We start from the raw sequence: 22,001 nt of genomic DNA, 5'->3' as shown, positions 1-22,001 counted from the left end.
TTTTGTTCAATCCCCAAATGTCAAACTGTAGCACTTCTGTTTTTGTCTTTATAACCTGTTATGTGACAGATGCTTCTTACATAAAGGACATTGAATCCTGTTAAGATTGCACAGTTCAGGTTTGTCATTTTAGTCATGCTCTTGACATTGACCTACTTCTTTCACAGGCCAAGTCGTGCATTTGTCACATGTGTGGCGCCCACCTGAACAGACTTCACTCTTGCCTCTACTGTGTGTTCTTTGGTTGTTTTACGAAGAAACATATTCACGAGCACGCTAAAGTAAAGAGACATAATCTAGGTGAGTGCTTATGTCAAACCTTGAAGATGGGAGGTTCTACTGTCCTTTATATACTTGGACAGTGTACTGGTATGATTGATAAATCCTATTTCCTGGGTTTCTTAGTATGTTTCCCTCACCTGTGGGGAATAAGCAGTGGCTGTGGAAAGATAGCAGTATGGCACCCCTGCAAGGTGATCGCAGTTAGTCATTTTGACAGCAGGAGGCTTTTTTTTTTTTTTAGGACTTTGTACCTGGCATATTAGCTATGCTGATTCAGCCTGCTTCAGGTAGGCTGTACTAGCAGAGCACCTGCTCAACTGATCAATGAAATAGCATTGACTAGTATAAGCAATAAAATAATTACTTATAAAAGTCCCTTAGGGTGATGTAAATTGTCCTTGTCATATGTAATGTTTGTATAATTGTGGTCTGAGTGCCTTAGATGCAGCAGCGCAAAATGTGTGGCAGCACGCATTGCTCCCCGGCTGGATGCAGTCTGTCCAGTTGCAGGAGACTGCCCATAGACTTATAATGGAGCCAACTATTGGCACTTTGACAAAGATCGAGGCCAGCAGGAAAAGGAAGTGTGCTTCACCCGGCTATAAATGGATCCAAATAGGGGTGTTTACCCCTTCATGACCCAGCAATTTTTTTTATTATGTTTTAAATGTGTTTTTTTTTTTTTGTTTTTTTTTTCTCCTCACATTCTAAGACCCATAACTTTATTTTACTACTGACAAAGTTCTATTCGGACTTATTTGATGAACAAGTTGTACTTGGCATACTGTATTAAATCATGTACTACAGAGCCAGAAAAAAACATATATGTAAGGAAAAATGTAAAAAAAAAAATTGGAATTGTGCAAATTTGTGGGGCTATTTTATTTTTTCATGGTTCAAAATATGGTAAATCTGACATGCCATCTTCTATGGATCAGTACGATATCAATGATGCCAAACTTGGGTAATTTTTGTTTCGTTTTAAGGTTGAAAAAATAAATACATTTTGAAAACTTGGAAAATACATTTTTTTAAAGGGTTATCCAGGAATTGAAAAGCAGAGCTAATAGATCGGCGGCGGTCCTCTCCCTGATGCGGAGTACCTTCTGACTACGGAAGCTGGGGAGTTGTTGCTGTTGCCTAGCAACATCTGGGGGTCTACAGTTTGGAGACCCTGTACAGTGGTCTCTAAACTGTAGCCCTACAGATGTTGCCAAACTACTACTTCCAGCATGACCAGACAGCTGTCTGCTGTGTGGGCATGCTGGGATTTTTAGTTTTGCAACAGCTGGAGGGCTACAGTTTGGAGATAACTGTGCAGTGGTCTCTAAACTGTGGCCCTCTAGATCTTGCAAAACTATAACTCCCAGCTTGCATGAACAGCTAACGACGGTTTCACCATGCTGGGAGTTTTAGTTTTGCAACAGATGGAGGTTTGCTCCCCCCCCCCCCCCACAATGTGAATGTACAGGTTACATTCACACAGGCGGGTATACATTGAGTTTCGTGCTCCAAGTTTGAGCTGGGGCATATTTTGTTACAAATTTTGGGGTCTTTTTCTCCTTTTACCTCTTATGAAAAGGAAAAGTTGGGGTGTACACCAGCCTGGTAGTGTGTGTTAAAAAAATAAAAAAATTTTTACACTAACATGCTGGTGTTGCCCCATACTTTTTTCTTTTCTTATTTTCACAAGAGGTAAAGGGAGGGGAAAAAAGACCCCCCAAATTTGTAACACAATTTCTCCTGAGTACGGAAATACCTCATATGTGGGCGTAAAATGCTCTGCGGACACACAGCAAGGCTCAGGAGGGAGAGTGCACTATGTACATTTCAGGCCTAAAATGGTGGTTTGCACAGGGGTGGGTGATATTACAGCAGTTCTAACATAAACGGAAAAAAATACCCATTTTCATTAAAGTTGAATGGGAAAATAAAGAGAAATTTTTTTAACTAAATTTCTGTTACCCTAAAATTTTTCATTTTCACAAGGGAAAATAGGAAAAAAAAGCCCCCCCCCCCAAAAAAAAATTTGTAACCCCATATGTGGATTTTAAGTGCTCTGCAGGCAAACTACAATGCGCAGAAGAGGAGCACCATTGGTCTTTTGGGGAGAAAATTTGTCCAGAATTGAAGCCAACATGTGTTTACAAAGCCCCCATAGTGCCAGAGCAATGGGACCCCCCCCACACATGTGACCCCATTTTGGAAACCACACCTTGTAATGTTATAAGGGGTACAGTGAGCATTTACACCCCACAGGTGTCTGACAGATTTTTGGAACAGTGGTCCGTGAAACTAAAAAACTTTTTAATTTGCACAGCCCACTGTTCCAAAGGTCTCTCAAATGCCAGTGGGGTGTAAATGCTCACTGCAACCCTTATTACATTCTGCAAAATTTTCAATAAATGATGAAAGTATCAACGAAATTTTACCACTAACATATAAAGTAGAATGTCAGGAAAAAACAATCTCTGAATCAGAATGAAAAGTAAAAGCATCCCAGAGTTAATACCTAAACTGACAGTGGTCAGATGTGCAAAAAATGAAAATTTTTGTATCGCCACATTTGTAATTGTCCAACATCACATTAAAATATGTTTATGATCCCATGGGATGAATACTTTTAATGTAAAAAAAAGCCAGAAATGCAGTATTTTTTTGCTGTCACTTGTTGTATCAGTTGTAACAATTTTAATAAAAAATGAACAAAAAGTCTTATCAAAACAATGGTACACATAGAAACTACAGATCACTGTGCAAAAAACCCATTAACCCTCCTACAGCCCCTCATGAAAAAAAAAGTTAGTGGTCATAATAGGGCAATGTTAAGCATATTATTTTGATAGCTTGAAATAATCTTAGTAGTAGAATAGAAAAACTGTAAACCCGTACACGACCCAGAGCGTATGGATACGCCTTCTGTACCTGGGTCTTAAGGACCCAGGGCATATCCATACGCCCGTGGGAATTTCCGAGTTGCCTGCTGATATCGATCAGCAGGCACCCCGCGCAAATGCCCAGGGGGGGGGTCATCAGACCCCCCCCCCCCCCCCATGTCGGTGATCGACGCAAATCGCAAGTGAAATCACACTTGCGATTTGCGCCCATTTCCGTGTCATATGGGTCTATGGTGACCCGGAATATAAGGGGGGATCACAGTTGTCCATGACACCTACGATCCCCCTGAAGGGATAGGAGTGAGGTGGCAGAGTTGCCACCCCCTCCTATCCCTGCTATTGGTGGGTCTAGACGCGACCACCAATGGCAGATCGGGGGCGGGGGGGTTTACTTTCATTTTCCCCCGTTCTGCCCACCCCCAATAGGCGGGGCAGAACGGGGGAACCGAAGGGGACCGGGCGCCGAAGATCCACATAGCAGTCGGAGGCTGCGGGACGCGATCGGCTGCGGTGATTGGCCCGGGCGGCATGTCGTGCGGCAGAAGAGGATGTCTCCCTGGATCCGAAGGAAGCCGGTAAGTTGCCTAGCGACATCTAGAGGGCTACAGTCTGAGACTGTAGCCCTCCAGATGTTGCAAAAACTACAACTCCCTGCATGCCCAGACAGCTGTTTGGGCATGCTGGGATTTGCAGTTTTGCAACAGCTGGAGGTCTACAGTTTAGAGACCACTGCACAGTGATCTTTATACTGCCCTCTAGATCTTGCAAACCTACAACTCCTAGCATGCCCACACAGCAGTTTGCTGGCTGCATGCTGGGACTTGTAGTTTTGCAACATCTGGAGGTCCACAGTTTGGAGATCACAGTGCAGTGGTCTCTAACTGTAGCCCTCCAGATGTTGCAAAACTGCAAATACCTGCATGCCCAAACAGCAAACAGCTGTCTCGGCATGCTGGGAGTTGTAGTTGCGTAGCTCCAGCTGTTGCATAACTATATCTCCCAGCATCAGTACATGCTTGGAGTTGTAGTTTTGCCACAGCTGGAGGCACACTGGTTGGAAAACCTTGTTAGGTTCTGTTACCTAACTCAGTATTTTCCAACCAAACTGAAGGTTTTCCAACCAGTGTGCCTTCAGCTATTGCAAAACTACAACTCCCAGCATACACGGTCTTTCAGTACATGCTGGGAGTTGTAGAACCCCCCCCCCCCCCCCACGTGAATGTACAGGGTGCATTCACACGGGCAGGTTTACAGTAAGTTTTCCTGCTTAAAGTATGAGTTGCGGCAAAACACTACACATACACCCCCCCCCCCCCCCCCCCCCCCCCAATAAAAATGAAAATTATTGTACGGCAGGGTTTCCAAAACAGAGCCTCCAGCTGTTGAAAAACTCCATGCATTTCTGGACAGCCACTGACTGTCCAGGCATGCTGGGAGTTTAGCAACAGCTGGAGGCACCCTGTTAGGGGTATTCTACACCAGTGATTCCCAATGTCCACCTCTATGCAATCCCTATGTAGTCCTGAAATGCGCATGGCGCTCTCTCACTTCAGAGCCCTGTCGTATTTCAAGGGTCACATATGGGGTATCTCCGTACTCGGGAGAAATTGAGTTACAAATTTTGGGGGAATTTTCTCCTTTTACCCCTTATGAAAAGGAAAAGTTGGGGGCTACACCAGCCTGTTAGTGTGATAATGATAATGATGATAATAAAAATAAAAATAATATAATAATTTTACACTAACATGCTGATGTTGCCCCATACTTTTTATATTCACAAGTGTTAATAGGAAAAGACCCCCAAAATTTGTAACACAATTTCTCCCGAGTACGGAAATACCCCAGATGTGGGCGTAAAATGCTCTAAGTGCACTATGTACATGTGACCCCATTTTGGAAATTACTGGTACATCCCTCACGGAACGTAACAAGGGGTATAGTGCGCCTGAACACCCTGCAGGTGTTTAATGAAAAGTTGGATGGAAAAATGAAGAAAAAGTTTTTTCACTAATGCTGGTGTTGCCCAAAATTTTTCATTTTCACAAGGAAAAATAGGAAAAAAGCCCCCCCATTTCTTCTGAGTAAGAACATACCCCATATGTGGATGTAAAGTGCTCTGCTGGTGCACTACAATGCTCAGAAGAGAAGGAGCGCCATGGGGATTTTGAAGAGAAAATTTGTCTGGAATTGAAGGCAGCTTTTGTTTACAAAGCCCCCATAGAGCCAGAACCATGGACCCCCCCCCCCCCCACATGTGACCCCATTTTGGAAACTACACCTCTCATGTAATGTAATAAGGGGTACAGTGAGCATTTACACCCCACAGGTGTCGGACAGATTTTTGGAACAGTGGTCCGTGAAAATGAAAAATGTAATTTTTCATTTGCACAGCCCACTGTTCCAAAGATCTGTCAAACGCCAGTGGGGTGTAAATACTCACTGCACCGCCAGTGGGGTGTAAATACTCACTGCACCTCTTATTAAATTCTGTGAGGGGTGCATTTTCCAAATGGGTCACATGTGGGGGGTTCTACTGTTCTGGCACCACGGGCGGCTTTGTAAACGCAACATGGCCCCCGACTTCTATTCCAAACGAATTGTCTCCAGAAGCTCCGCCTCTTCTGAGCATTGTAGTGTGCCAGCAGAGCACTTGACATCCACACATTGGGTATTTCCATACTCTGAAGAGATGGGGTTAAAAATTTTGGTGGTCATTTTCTCTTATTACCCCTTGTAAAAATTTAAAATTTGGGGGGGAAAAACAGCATTTTAGGGAAGAGGTTTTTTTTTTCATTTACACATCCGAATTAATCAAAAAGTCGTCAAACACCTGTGAGGTGTTAAGGCTCATTGTACCCCTAGTTGCATTCCTTGAGGGGTGTAGTTTCCAAAATACTATGCCATGTGTTTTTTTTTTTTTTTTTTTTTTTTGCTGTCCTGGCACCATAGATGGGGCTTCGTAACGTGACATGCCCTCCAAAAACCATTTTAGCAAAATTTGCTTTTCAAAAGCCAAATGTGACTCCTCCTCTTCTGAGCATTGTAGTGCGCCAGCAGAGCACTTGGCGTCCACACATGGGGTATTTCCATACTAAGAAGAGATGGGGGTTATACATTTTGGGGGGCATTTTGTCCTATTAGCCCTGGTAAAAAAAAATTTTATTTGGGGGGAAAAACTAGCATTTTAGTGAGAAAAAAAAATAATTTACACAACCAACTTTAACAGTCGTGAAACGCCTTCGGGGTGTTAAGGCTCACTGGACCCCTTGTTACGTGCCTTGAGGGGTGTAGTTTCCAAAATAGTATGACGTGTTTTTTTTCTTTTTTTTATTGCTGTTCTGGCACTATAGGGACTTCCTAAATGCGACATGCCCCACAAAAACCATTTCAGAAAAACTCTCTCTCCAAAATCCCACTGTCGCTCCTTCCCTTCTGAGCCCTCTAGTGAACCCGCTGAACACTTGACATGCACATGAGATATTTCCTTACTCGAGAGAAATTGGGTTACACATTTTAGGAAGATTTCTCTCCTTTTACCCTTTGTAAAAATTCAAAAACTGGGTCTACAAGAACATGCCTGTGTGTGTGTGTGTGTGTGTGTGTGTGTGTGTGTGTGTGTGTGTGTAAAAAAAAAAAAAAAAAAAAAAATAAATAAATATATATATATATATATATATATATATATATATATATATATATATATATATATATATATATATATATATATATATATATATATATATATATATATAAAAAAGGAATAAAAATAAAAAAAAATTGAATTTTCTACCTCAATTTGCTGCTATTCCTGTGAAACACCTAAAGGGTTAACAATCCTTTTGAATGTCATTTTGAATACTTTGAGGGGTGCAGTTTTTATAATGGGGTCATTTGTGGGGTATGTCTAATAAGAAGGCCCTTCAAAACCACTTCAAAACAGAACTGGTCCCTGAAAAAATTCGATTTTGAAAATTTTGTAAAAAATTGGAAAATTGCTGCTCTACTTTGAAGCCCTCTGATGTCTTCCAAAAGTAAAAACATGTCAACTTCATGATGCAATCATAAAGTAGACATATTGTATATGTTAATCAACATATAATTTATTTGGAATATTCATTTTCCTTATAAGCAGAGAGCTTCAAAGTTAAAAAAAAATGCCCAAAAAAATAAATGTCATCACATTTTGGAATTTTTATACCAAGAAACAATGCAAGTATCGACAATTTTACCACTAACATAAGATAGAATATGTCACGAAAAAACAATCTCAGAATCGGAATGAAAGGTAAAATCATCCCAAAGTTATTAATGCTTAAAGTGAAAGTGATCAGATGTTCAAAAAATGGCCAGGTCCTACAGTAAAAATTGGCTGGGTCCTTAAGGGGTTAATCATATAGACCCTCAGCATAAAGATATTTTGTCACTCTTAAAGGGGTACTCTGGTGCTTAGACATCTTATCCCCTATCCAAAGGATAGGGGATAAGATGCCTGATCGCGGGAGTCCCGCCGCTGGGGACCCCCGTGATCTTGCACGCGGCACCCCCGTTTATAATCAGTCGGTCTGATTACCGGCGACCACAGGGCCGACGGCGTGTGACGTCACGCCTCTGCCACACATGTGACGTCACGCTCTGCCCCTCAATGCAAGCCTATGGGAGGGGGCGTGATAGCTGTCACAGGTGCCACGTGCAAGATCACGGGGGTCCCCAGCGGCAAGACTCCCACGATCAGGCATCTTATCCCCTTTCCTTTTGGATATTGGAAAAGATGTCTAAGCACCGGAGTACCCCTTTAAGTACACTGTGTAAAAACAAAACCCCTAAAAAGCTGAAAAATTAGATTTCATTTTTTGATTTCACTCCCTATTTTTTTTTTTTTTATATTTCTATACATTTATGGTGAAATTTAAGGACCCAGCCAATTTTCACTGTAGGACCCGGCCACAGTAGAACCCCCCCCCCCCCCCCCCACATGGCATACCATCAAGGCACGTAACAAGGGGTACAGTGAGCCTTAAAACCCCACAGGTGTTTGACGACTTTCCGTTAAAGTTGGATGTGTAAAAGAGAAAAACATTTTTTTTCGCTCTAGTGCAGTTCCCCCCCCCCCCCCCCCCCCCCCCCCCCCCCCCCCCAAATTTATCATTTTTTTACAAAGGGAAATGGGAGAAAATGCCCCCAAAAATGTGTAACCCAATCTCTTGGAGTATGGAAAGGATGTAAAATGCTCTGCGGGCAAAGTACAATGCTCAGAGGAAGAGTCAAATTTGGCTTTTGGAAATCAAATTTTGCTGAAATGGTTTTAGGTGGGCATGTCGCATTTAGGAAGCCCCTACGGTGTCAGCACAGCAAAACCAAAAACACATGGCATACTAGTTTGGAAACTACACTCCTCAAGGAAACTTACAAGGGGTATAGTGAGCCTTAACACCTCACAGGTGTTTCATGACTTTTTGTTAAAGTTGGATGTGTAAATGAAGAAGAAAAAAACTTCACTAAAATGCTGGTTTTTTCCCCCAATTTTTTTTTTTTACAAGGGGTAATGGAAGAAATGGGGTTACAAATTTTGGGGGTAATTTTCTCCTGAGTATGGGAATACCCCATGTGTGGACGTCAAGTTCTCTGCTGGCGCACTACAATGCTCAAGAGGAGCGCCATTTGAGCTTTTGGATAGTGAATTTGTTTGGAATGGAAGTCAGGCCCCCAAATTCGTCAAACACCTGTGGGGTATTAAGGCTCACTATACCCCTTGTGTTCTGTGAGGAGTGTAGTTTCCAAAATGGGGACACGTGGGTATTTTAATTTTTTTTGTCAGAACTGTAAAATCAGCCACCCCTGTGCAAATCGCCAATTTAGGCCTCAAATGTACATAGTGCGCTCTCACTCCTGAGCCTTGTTGTACCCCCAACAGAGCATTTTAAACCCACATATGGGGGTCTATTTTTTTTTTTCCTCCTTTTTACTGCTTGTGAAAATAAAAAGTATGGGGCAACAAAAACATTTTAGTTTTTTTAACGCTAACAGGCTGGTGTAGCCCCAACTTTTTTCTTTTCATAAGGGGTAAAAGGAGAGAGCCCCCCCCCAAAAAAAAAAAATGAGTAGTGCTATTTCTCGAGTACAGAAATACCCCATATGTGGCCCTAAACTGTTTCCTTGAAATATGACTTGGCTCCGATGTGAGGGATTGCATAGGGGTGTTCTACGGCAGGGATTCCAAAACCATTCTAGGAGTTTAGCTGTTGCTAAACTCCTAGAATGCCTGGACATTCGGTGGCTGTCTGGAAATGCTGGTAATTGTTGGTTTGCAACAGCTGGAGGCTCCGTTTTGGAAACACTGCCGTACAATACGTTTTTCGTATTTTTCGGTGGGGACAGTGTAAGGGGGTGTATATATGTTGTTTTACTCTTATGTGGTAGTGTAGTGTGTGTTTAGGGTACATTTGCACTGGCAGGTTACGGTGAGTTTCTCACTAGGAGTTTGTGCTGTGGTGAAAAATTTGCAAATCACCAATTTAGGCCTCAAATGTACATTCACATGGGGGGGGGGGGGGGGGGCAAACCTCCAGCTGTCTCAAAACTGTAACTCCCAGCATGTACTGACAGAACGTGCATGCAGGGAGTTGTACTTTTGCAACAGCTGGAGGCACGCTGGTTGTAAAAACTCAGTATTTTCCAACCAGTGCCTACACTCTGCACGACCAATAGGAGGGGTGGAACTCCTGCCACCTAACTCCTATCCCTTCAGGGGGACCAGGGGTGTCTTGGACAACCCCCATCCCCCTTATTTTCCTGGTCGCCATAGACCCGTATCACCCGGAATTGCGCAAATCACAGGTGTGAATTCACCTGCGATTTGCCACGATCGCCGACATGGGGGGTGGGATCGGGGAGGGGGCCTAATGACCCCCCCCACCTGGGCATTTTCACGGGATGCCTGCTGAATTGAGCAGGCATCGCGGTCCGATCCCCGCGTACATCATGGGTCCTTAAGTACCAGGGTGTCATGACGTCCTTAACGACGAGGGACGTATATTTACGTCCTCCGCCTGCTCCCGCGATATGCCGCAGGGACCCAGCGTCATATCGGGTCTGTTCCAGCGGCTATCAACGGCCGGGACCCGCGGCTAATACAGGACATCACCGATCGCGGTGATGCCCTGTATTAACCCTTCAGACGCGGCGATCAAAGCTGACCTGTAAGTATCCCGGCTGCTCAGTCGGGCTGTCCGGGACGGCCCTTACCTGCCTCCTTGGTGTCCTATCGACGAATGACTGCTCCGTGCCAGAGATCCAGGCAGGAGCAGTCAAGCGCCGATAACACTGATCACAGGCATGTTAATGCACACCAGTGATCTGTGTAAAAGATCAGTGTGTGCAGTGTTATAGGTCCCTATGGGAGCTAAAAAAAAGTGTTAATAAAGGTCATTTAACCCCTTCCCTAATAAGTTTGAATCACCCCCCTTTTCCCATAAAAAAATAAAACAGTATAAATAAACATATGTGGTATCACCACGTGCGTAAATGTCTGAACTATAAAAATATATAATTAATCCGCACGGTCAATGGCATACATGTAAAAAAATTCCAAAGTCCAAAAAAGCGTATTTTTGGTCACTTTTCATACCATTAAAAAAATGAATAAAAAGTGATCAAAAAGTCCGATCAAAACAAGAATGGTACCGATAAAAACTTCAGATCGCAGCGAAAAAATGAGCCCTCATACTGCCCTGTACGTGGAACAATAAAAAAGTTATAGGGGTCAGAAGAGGACATTTTTACTTATAAATTTTCCTGCATGTAGTTATGATTTTTTTTCCAGAAGTACGACAAAATGAAACCTATATAAGTAGGGTAATATTTTAATCGTATGGACCTACAGAATGTGTAATTTTTACCGAAATATGCACTGCGTAGAAACGGAAACCCCCAAAAGTTACAAAATGGCATTTTTTTTTTCTTTAAATTTTGTCACACAATGATTTTTTATTTATTTATTTTTTTCCATTTCAACGTGAATTTTTGGGTAAAATGACTGTCACTGCAAAGTAGAATTGTTGACGCAAAAAATAAGCCATAATATGGATTTTTAGGCGTAAAATTTAAAGGGTTATGATTTTTAAAAGGTAAGGAGGAAAAAACTAAAGTGCAAAAACTGAAAAACCCTGCGTCCTTAAGGAATTGGTCCTGCAAAAAAAGCCCTTTCATATGGGTCAATGGTTGGCAAGTAAGTTATGCCTCTTAAAAGGTGAGGAGGAAAAAATACAAATAAATAACTGTCCTTAACCCCTTAAGGACTCAGCCCATTTTGGCCTTAAGGACTCAGACAATTTAATTTTTACGTTTTCATTTTTTCCTCCTCGCCTTCTAAAAATCATAACTCTTTTATATTTTCATCCACAGACTAGTATGAGGGCTTGTTTTTTGCGCGACCAGTTGTCCTTTGTAATGACATCACTCATTATATCATAAAATGTATGGCGCAACCTAAAAACACTATTTTTGTGGGGAAATTAAAACGAAAAACGCAATTTTGCTAATTTTGGAAGGTTTCGTTTTCACGCCGTACAATTTATGGTAAAAATGACGTGTGTTCTTCATTCTGAGGGTCAATACGATTAAAATGATACCCATTATTACATACTTTTATATTGTTGCGCTTAAAAAAATCACAAACTTTTTAACCAAATTAGTACGTTTATAATCCCTTTATTTTGATGACCTCTAACTTTTTTATTTTTCCGTATAAGTGGCGGTATGGGGGCTCATTTTTTGTGCCATGATCTGTACTTTTTTTTGATACCACATTTGCATATGAAAAGCTTTTAATACATTTTTTGTTTTTTTTAATAAAATGTATTACAAAAGTAGGAATTTTGGACTTTTTTTTTTTTTTTTTTCGTTCACGCCGTTCACCGTACGGGATCATTAACATTTTATTTTAATAGTTCGGACATTTACGCACGCGGCGATACCAAATATGTCTATAAAAAAAAAATTTTACGCTTTTTGGGGGTAAAATAGGAAAAAACGGACGTTTTACTTTTTTATTGGGGGAGGGGATTTTTCACTTTTTTTTTTACTTTTACATTTTTTTTAAATTTTTTTTAAATTTTTTTTTTACACTTGAATAGGGGACTATTCATAGCAATACCATGATTGCTAATACTGATCTGTTCTATGTATAGGACATAGAACAGATCAGTGTTTTCGGTCATCTTCTGCTCTGGTCTGCTTGATCACAGACCAGAGCAGGAGATGGCGGGAGCCGGACGGAGGCAGGAGAGGGGACCTCCGTGCGGCGTTATGAATGATCGGATCCCTGCAGCAGCGCTGCGGACGATCCGATCATTCATTCAAATCGCGAACTGCCGCAGATGCCGGGATCTGTATTGATCCCGGCACCTGAGGGATTAATGGCGGACGCCCGCAAGATCGCGGGCGTCGGCCATTGCCGGCGGGTCCCTGGCTGCGATCATGCATAGGTTATGCATAGGACGTAAATGTACGTCCTGGTGCGTTAAGTACCACCTCACCAGGACGTACATTTACGTTCTGCGTCCTTAAGGGGTTTAAGGTAGGTAGGGTCATGAAGCACATATGCTGCGTATTTCACTGCTAGAAGTCTATGGGTGTTTATTACACTCATAGGCTTTGCTAGCATAGAAAAGCAGCGTATACGCTGTGTGTGACCCTACCCTAAGTCTACTTTCACACTGCCGTTGTGCCCCATCCATAACCCCTTAAGGACTGAGCTCTCTTCTGTTTTTGCACTTTTGTTTTTCCTCCTTAGCTTTTAAAAATCAGAACCCTGACTTTTGCACCTACAGACCCATACGATGGCTTGTTTTTTTGCGCCACCAATTCTACTTTGTAATGACATCAGTCATTTTACCCAAAAATCTAATGCGAAAGCAAAAAAAAATTGTGGGACAAAATTGAAGAAACGCTATTGTGTAACTTTTGGGGGGTTCCATTTCTATGCAGTGCATTTTTCGGTAAAAAGGATACCTTATGTTCTGTAGGTCCATACGATTAGAATGTTACCCTACTAATCCTAACTACATGCACAGAAATTAATACGTTTAAAAATGTCCTTATGACCCCTAACTTTTTTTAAAAAAATTTCCGCATACATGGTTGTGAGGGCTCAGTTTTTTGTGCCGTGATCCAAAGTTTTTATTGGTACATTTTTGTTTTGATCTGACTTTTTGATCGCTTTTTAATTGGTATAAAAAGTGACAAATACGCTATTTTGGACTTTGGAATTTTTCTTTACATGGGCCATTGACCGTGCGGGGAGAGTCCAGTGAAAGGAGCACAGTGAAAGGTGACACCAGTAGAGGGATACCACAGAATCTATCATCAATCAAAGCAGAGTCCCCCCTCCTCCCTGTAGAATGACCTCTGAAGGGGACAGGCCCTGTCTGTTGCTTTTTCTAGTACATGGATCCTGCTGTAAAGCATATAGCTAAATGCTGTTAAACAGCACAGGCAAGATGGCAGCTCCCATAAACATGTAAAAATAAAAATAAAATTTAAATTACCTTTAGGAAATAGATTGGAAAAAGAGCATTATTTACTAGCTGTTGCAGTTAGATGCCCTTTAATTAGCTAAGCAACCATGTTGAAGAATAGAGTTCTTGTGTACCTGCGTAGACATGGTATGCCATTTATGGTTGGATAGCTTCTGTAAGCAGAGGCCTACCAATTGGGTGTTAAAGGAATAATTTATACAGATGTTCCTTCATATTAATCTGTTATCTTTGCATGTTGCGGCACATGTTGTGTTGCTAGGCACTAGGAGAAGAAAAATCACTTACCTGACCAATGTTTGCTTTTTTCCATCACTATTATACAGTGAATAGACAAAGTGAAGTGATATTTGCTCCACTACAGTTCAGTAGATAGATTTGGTACAGAATGTTGTGCTTTAAATTTTCTTCTGCAATTTCCTGACTTTTCTTTTATATTTTTAGTACATTATGTGGGAAGCCATCTTCCCAGAGTTGGTTTTTAACAGACTGAAGAGATGCTTTACAGTAAGCACCATGAACATAGGCAATAGGGCTGCATGATATGGGCAAAATGTGCGATTGCATTTATGGGCCTAAATATTGGGATTTCTAATAAATAAATGGTGAAATCCCGCCATTTCATGTCCAATCTCCTCCATTTTACAACTATCCACCCATTCTATGCCCACCACCCATTTCACATCGCCCCATTTAATTTCTATTTCCTTCCTGTCACATTCTCCCCTCATGGTCACATCTTCTCCCATGACATTCCCCCCCGCCACATTCTCCTCCCCACCATCTTGTTGCATTCTCTCCCCCCCCCCCCCCCCCCCCCCCCCATCATCTTGTCGCATTCTCTCTCCCCCCCATCTTGTCGCATTCTCTCCCCCCCCCCATCTTGTCGCATTCTCTCTCCCCCCCGCTATATCGCAAAAACTGCGATTCTATTGCTTTTGCGATATATATCGTGCAGCCCTTTATAGGCAATGTTCATGGAGCTGACCCTGAGCTGAAATGATTAGGAAAGGTTTTTGGGCATGATCTGTGACCTAATCAGAGGTTATTCCACAGGGAGATGGAAGGCTGAGCTGTGCGCTTTAGATTTTGTCCTGCCTATCTACTGGGTCACCTTTTTACTGTATTCCTGTCTGAGGAGGACACTGCTGAAAAGTGATCTATACGAAACTAGAATTGTCAGCTTAATGTTTGGTTTAGTGGTCAGAATGAAAACTGCAAGGATTTTTAAAATTGAGGGAAAATCAGTGCGAAAACAGCGTTCGGAACATTTCTGAGCACTGGCCAGTGGAGTACCCCTTTAACATTTTTCTCTTCTGACTTTAATTCACCACACACACTATTTATTAATTTTTTTTTCTTTCTCTCCTTTATGAAGTGACCAAAAATATGCAATTCTAGACTTTGGTATCCATTTTTTTTTTTTTTTTTTTTTTTTTTTAAATACCCTTGACCATGCAGTTTTAATTAACCTTATATTTCAAAAGTTCTAACACTTATGCATGTGGTGATATCACATGTATGTTAACAAATGTGAATAAGCCTGGTCCCTAATTTGAATCACACCCCTTTTCATATAAATATTTATAAAAAAAAAAAAAAAAAAAATATATAATATTTATATATTATTTATTTTCTATTTTTTTTGTACAAAAAGAGGATTGCAGCACACATTGGTCACAAAATTGAGGCTCTTAGTGCACTTTTTGATCAAAACGGGGAGGTGGCCTCATTTAGGATGGGACCCTAGCACAAATTCTGAGCCTAACACTCACCTCTGCTGGGCATATAGCCTGTGACTGGGTGACATGCTGGATCCATTAACAACTTAAAGCACCACCTGTGAAAAAGGGGAGGGGTGCACAGCTAATAAAAAATAAATGTGTGTTTGTGTGTATGTATGTGTGTGTGTGTGTATATATATATATATATATATATATATATATATATATATATTATTATTATTTATATTTTTTGTGTATGGATTCAGATCCTGGGATCCAGGCGGGTGCTCAGTCCTATGTTGGACTTGACCAAAATGTCCCAAACAAATGCAGTTCCAGAAATAATAGGGCGGCACTCCAGCGATCCAAAGTACAAAAAGTAAATTTAATTCACCCAATTGTTAAGCAATGTTTCAACCTTCTCAATGAGGTCTTTCTCAAGCATGCTTGAGAAAGACCTCATTGAGAAGGTTGAAACGTTGCTTCACGATCGGGTGAATAAAACTTACTTTTTGTACTTTGGATCGCTGCAGTGCCGCCCTATTATTTCTGGAAATAAATAAATATAAATATATATTAATATAAATTTTTTTTTTTAAGATAATGTAAAATGACAAACTCGACTCCTCAACGTGCTTCATAGAGCAGGACTAGGGTGTACATTTACTTTTAGTATGTTAGAATTTTTTTTAACCCATTTAAGACACTGAATGTAACTTTGTACACCCTAGTCCTGCTCTATAAAGCACTCTGAGGATTGCACTTCATACCTAGTGGTTGGTTTAAACAGTAGATTTCTAAATACCCTTCCCTTTAAGTTACAGCATTTCATGCCACTGTTGATCTCTTCCAATATGTCACAAGAAACCTGAAATAATTAAAGGTGTTTGTTTTTACTTTTTTTTTATAAAAAAAAAGTTAATGTTTACATTTTTTTTCCCCCTCCACTATACATAAACTTTCTTTTTTTTTTTTTTTTTTTTTTTGCAGCCATAGATTTGTTGTATGGGGGTATATACTGCTTTATGTGTCAAGACTACATATATGATAAAGACATGGAGCAAGTTGCCAAAGAAGAACAAAGAAAGGCTTGGAAAATGCAAGGTTTGTGCCTCTGGATAGAAGTACAGTATGTAGTCAAAAACAGTAAGGCATCAAGGTAATGGCCAGTTGGCCAAGTCATCGTTCTTTTGTTCTGTACCATGTGCTAGGATTGCTGCACAAACATTTCCACAACTAGCCTGGAACTCAATCTGACACTTACAGCAAAATTCCAGATTTACTTTGTCAGTTTCCCATGCAGCAGCTGCCACAAACATGAAACACCTCCTTTATGTCATATGTCATTTTTCCAGTAGAATTGCGGTGTTACTGGAAATATTGTGCAGCCATTGGACACTGCATGTGAGTGGTATAACACATCCAGCCTCTCTAGTGAGTAAGGTCTAATAGATGTGCTGCATCGCATATAATACTAGAGCCACTTGTCAGCATTTGTACTTGATCTCCTTAGTTATAGTAAACATATAAGGGACCTTAGTCTAAATCAGTATTTCCCTACAAGAATGCCTCCAGCTGTTACACAACTGCAACTTCCAGCATGCATAGACAGCTAAAGGCTGTGCAGGTATGCTGGGACTTGAATTTTCTACAACAGCTGATGGCACCCTGGTTGGGAAACACTGGTCCAAATAGAGAGGATAAAAAGGCTCAGAATAATTCCCAGCTATAGACTGCATTAGATGTAGCTCTGCTTTGTCCTTAGAATTTTAGACCACCTCAATACCTTGGTCTTGTTCCTCTTGGTAGATGAAATCCTGGCTACGTCATCGTGCTGCCATGGCAACCTCCATGCAAAGGCATTGCATCTACACCAAGGATTGCAGTTGTGACTGGAATGCTGCATCTGGACCATAGGAGACTATAACATATATACAATGTACCAAACACCTCTGTAGAGTGTTGCCTTAGATCTGTCTTGTATCACCCTTAGGCTGCGTAGATAAGATTTTCTTTCTACCCAACAGTTTAGCTAGCTATCAAAATGTACAGTATTTGATCCTATGACAGGTCAGGCCAAGAGACCATATTTAAAGGCTGTAGGGTTATCTTTTCAGCAAACATGAAGGTGGTATACGAGCATAGAATGCGTGTACTTTATTTTTGTGGATGATTGCTTAAAAAAGCAGCTCCACCTCTCTAAAACACATCCTGAATTATGCTATATGGAACTGTATCACATCAATTCCTTAAAAATGTTATCTGGAGTAACAGGCATACCCTAGAGTCTGCTACCTCGATTTTATTTTGTGAAAAAACAAAGTACGGACTCCTCAAAGCAGGAGGAAAAAAAAAAACGTATTTATGGTTGTCATCAACATGAGGTGGCCTAGTTTCCGATGAGTCCCTAAGATTAAACACTCTTCTCTTGTGGGCTTTGGGCCTACAAAATTCGCTCAGGACAGCTATCCTTTGCTCTATTCAAACTTACCTAGGGCAGGTTTGGAGAGGTGCACGGTCAGAAGGTGGCAACCACTCCACCTTAAATAAAACACAAAAATGCACCTCCCAACCAAATAAAATAAATGCATATTGTTTATATGGCTGTGTGTGGGAATTATTATATATTTTTTTTTTTAGTATTCATTAACACTTTTTTAGCAATATGTGACCCTAGAAAGGGCATTCTGCCTGTGGTGCAATCAGCTTAAACAGTCACATAAAAGCATCAACACCCTTAGTTTAGGCCACAATTATAGGAGTTATTCTATTTTCTCCTTGACACCTCTTAACTTTTGTTTAGAAGAGGATATTCCAGCTTTTGTCTGCCCTCTTCACTACAGAAATGTTTGACCTGCACGTCATTTATTTCACAATAGTGACTACTCCCATTTCTTAAAGCTTATTGTAGGGGCTGGTAAAGCATTACTGTATAGAAATAAGGGGACATTTATCAAAACTTATTTTCCAATAGAACCCCCTGACCAGCCTCCAGGAAACCAAAGGATTAGGCTTTGTTCACATACTATTTGTGTCTTATTTGGAGCCATGCCATAAACTGCTGCGAAAAACCGACCAAAAGTAGGAAACCTCTGAAAGCTTTGGATAGACTGCTGAAAGTAAGGCTCAAAAAGGTGTGTGAACATATCTTAAAACTTTCAGATACTATGGCCAAGATTATAAAGCCTAAGACAGAAATATATTCGCCCATAGATACCAATTACCGATCAGCTTTCATTTCTCAAATTGCTCTGGTAAAATTAAATCAGAGTTCCGGTTGCCATGGGCAACAAAGGCAGTTTTCGTCTCGGGTTATATAAAGCTGTTGCGACAAAAAAAAATTGCCCACTGTGTGTGTGTGTGTGTGTGGGGGGGGGGGGGGGGGGGGGGGGCCACTAGAGCCCCTCACTTCATAAAACTAGTTACTCATAAAAGGTGAAATAGTAGCGGGATGAAAAACACACCACCTAAGCACAATGGGGATATTTTATCAAAGGATTTAGACTGTTTTTTTTCCTGTCTAAATTTGTCGCACAAAAATTTGCAGTCTATGTGCGACTTTTTACTCTAGAGGATTTTTAGAACATGATGCATTCTAGTCTATTTTAGTGCATTCTAGTCTATTTTAGTGCATTCGAGTCTATTTTAGTGCATTCGAGTCTATTTTAGTGCATTCGAGTCTATTTTAGTGCATTCGAGTCTATTTTAGTGCATTCGAGTCTATTTTAGTGCATTCGAGTCTATTTTAGTGCATTCGAGTCTATTTTAGTGCATTCTAGTCTATTTTAGACGGAAAGATTAATTGGTGCTGAATTTATCAAAAGCGACTTTTCTGCGACAAGTCGCATCGGCTGAAAGTACACTGAAATGTCAGACCATGCTGGAGCAGGTTTAATTATAGTCTAAAGCATAGATCCTGAAGTCTGTGCACAGAATTTATGAAGAGAGGTTTACCTTTTGATAAATTAGGCGCACAATAGACCGGCCTAACCCTCTGTAGTTTGGTCTATATTGATGTGGGATATAGACAGCTTTGATATCCCCAATGGGTTTTCCTCAGTATTGGACACTGACGCCAATATATATACAAAGCTGCACTACTGATACTCCAAGATCAGTGGCCTAAGTGCACACCAGCTTAACATCACCATTCTTTTTGGTATTAAGGTACTCTTGCCAATGGTACCGATGACCAATTGAAATAAGCTATTGCTGTTTGAAACACACAAACGGCTATCAGTACTCATCAGTGGATGTCCTGCCTAGGGCAGACACACCTGCAGTGTGAACAGACCTTATAAAGGCTAACGAAATTTTATACACATTCATGACCCAGCGGTTAGGAGTGCTAATTAAAATCACAATTTACTGCTAAAAGTGAAGTTTTTGAGGTGAGGGGTTAATGAAGGCTATAGTGGTGTTCTGGTTCTATACAGCTGACCCCAAAAAAGTGTAATTCAAGGAATAACTTGGTATCGCGGAGTGTAAAAAAACTAGAAAACTCACAATTAACCTGTACAGTGACTGAAGGAAAAACAAAAACTACTGCTTTTTGTTAAAGGAAAACGGTCATCCTGTTCACCCACACTAAACCCAATATGCTGGGTTAGTGTGGGTGAACAGGAGACAGATGAGGGGTCAATGAGTTAAATATGTACCTGTTGTCCGGAGCAGTGTCCCTCTGAAGATCCCTTCTATCCCTACTGAATTGCGCACACGAGGCAGGCCCGCCGAGTGAATTAGAATATTTATTGGCGCTGGTCACATGAGCCCACATAGGCTCAAGTGCTCACGTGACCAGCGCCAATGAACATTCAAATTCACCCTGCAGGCCTCCTGTGCGCAATAAGCCGTTGCACAGTCACAATGGGGGAGATTTATCAAAATCTGTGCAGAGGAAAAGTTGACCAGTTGCCCATAGCAACCAATCAGATTGCTGCTTTTATTTTCCATAGGCCTTTTTAAAAATGAAAGAAGCAATCTGGTTGGCTGCTATGGGCAATTGTTCCTATGCCCAGGTTTTGGTCAATCTCTCACAAATATATGAACAAAAAATATTTTATGATGTAAGACTATGTTCACACTGTCTTGTGCCTTTTTTACAATTTTTGTTAGCTGGTGGTCAGTTTTTCCTACTGTGTACCTACAGATCAAATTGAGGCTTGATAAGTGTGTTAACATAGACTAAATGTGATAAACCATAAAAATTATAAAGTAGGTACCAATCTATGAAATAGTTTCTCCCATGTTATCAGGTATTACAGATAAAAAAATAAAATAAAAAAAATGGTGAAAAAAAAAATAATGGTGAAAATGAACACATCAGAATCTCATGTACGCTAGAATACAAATGAAAAATGTTAACTTGGAAACAAACATAGTAGGTGTTGGCCGATAAGAACCATGTGGCCCATCTAGTCTGCCCAATATTTCTAAATACTATAAATATTACTTGTCTCTATCTTATATGAAGGATAGCCTTATGTCTATCCCATGCATGCTTAAACTTCACTGTATTTGCAGCGGCCACTTGTACAGGAAGGCTATTCCAGGCATCCACTACTCTCAGTAAAGTAATACTTCCTGATATTACTGCATAAGCCTTTGCCCCTTTTAAAGAGTTTATCCAGGAATAAAAAAAACCCCAGCTAATTTCTTCTCAAAGACAGCTCCTTGTCTGTCTCCAGGCTGGGTGTGGTTTTACAACTTGGCTCCATTCGCTTCAATAGAATTGAGCTGCAGAACCACACCCAACCTGGAGACAGACAGGGAGCTGTTTTTGAAAGCAAGTAGCTGTGTTTTTCCATTCCTGGCTAACCCCTTTTCATTTAAAACTGTCCTTGTGGTGGTTTTTCTTTTTAAATAATACTTTCCTCCTTTTACGGTGTTTATTCTCTTTGTATTTAAAAGTTTCTATCATATCCCCTCTTTCTCATCTTAATTCCAAGTTATAAATGTTAAAGGGGTTATCAAAAATAACACATAATTTCTTTCCAAAAATGCTCAGTCCGTCTTCAGGTTGGATGTGGTTCTGCAGTTTAGTTCTATTGAAGTGAATGGAGCCAAGTTGTAATGCCACACCCAACCTGTAGACAGAACAGTTTGGTAAAGAAATTACCTGTGTTTTTCTATTCCTTTTTAACCTGTCCTGGTGAGTTTTATTTTTAAGCTCTGCGCACAATGAGGTCTCACAAAAACAAGTGTTTTGGCACATATAGGGGTGCTCTGGAAGGGATTTTTTAGTTATTTTTGTTAAATCAACTGGTGGCAAAAAAAATTTGTAAAGGTTTTTGTAAATTTACATCTATTTAAAGGAAAACTGTCAGAATAGTCACCCGCACAAACTAGTGGTACTGCCTGGTAGTACGGGTGACGCTGAGAATAAAATTATGCTTACAATGCCTGCATCCTTTGCTCTGTTCATCTATCTCCTTTCTGAATATGCATATTAGCAGTAAGTGGCACGGTGGGGTTACGATCCAGCCTTCGGGCACTGTGACATCAGCGCTGTTTCTTCGGCTCTCGGCCCGGCTAATCATTATTCAAGACGTTTTATGATACAAACA

The 22,001-nt window shown here is 40.8% G+C and overlaps 1 protein-coding gene across 2 annotated transcripts in view; it reads left to right on the top strand.

Moving 5' to 3' along the window:
* The window catches only part of USP22 (ubiquitin specific peptidase 22), an 81,252-nt gene that overhangs the window by 14,187 nt on the left and 45,064 nt on the right, over positions 1-22,001 (top strand). For both annotated transcript variants that reach the window (XM_056533944.1, XM_056533945.1), the window contains exons 3-4: positions 168-300; positions 16,426-16,539. In XM_056533944.1, the coding sequence (XP_056389919.1) occupies positions 168-300; positions 16,426-16,539 (247 nt within the window). The remainder of the gene's footprint in view (positions 1-167; positions 301-16,425; positions 16,540-22,001) is intronic.

The sequence above is a fragment of the Hyla sarda genome, chromosome 8, assembly GCF_029499605.1.
Source record: "Hyla sarda isolate aHylSar1 chromosome 8, aHylSar1.hap1, whole genome shotgun sequence".
Classification (NCBI taxonomy): domain Eukaryota; kingdom Metazoa; phylum Chordata; class Amphibia; order Anura; family Hylidae; genus Hyla; species Hyla sarda.
This window is presented reverse-complemented; position numbering and strand designations above follow the sequence as displayed.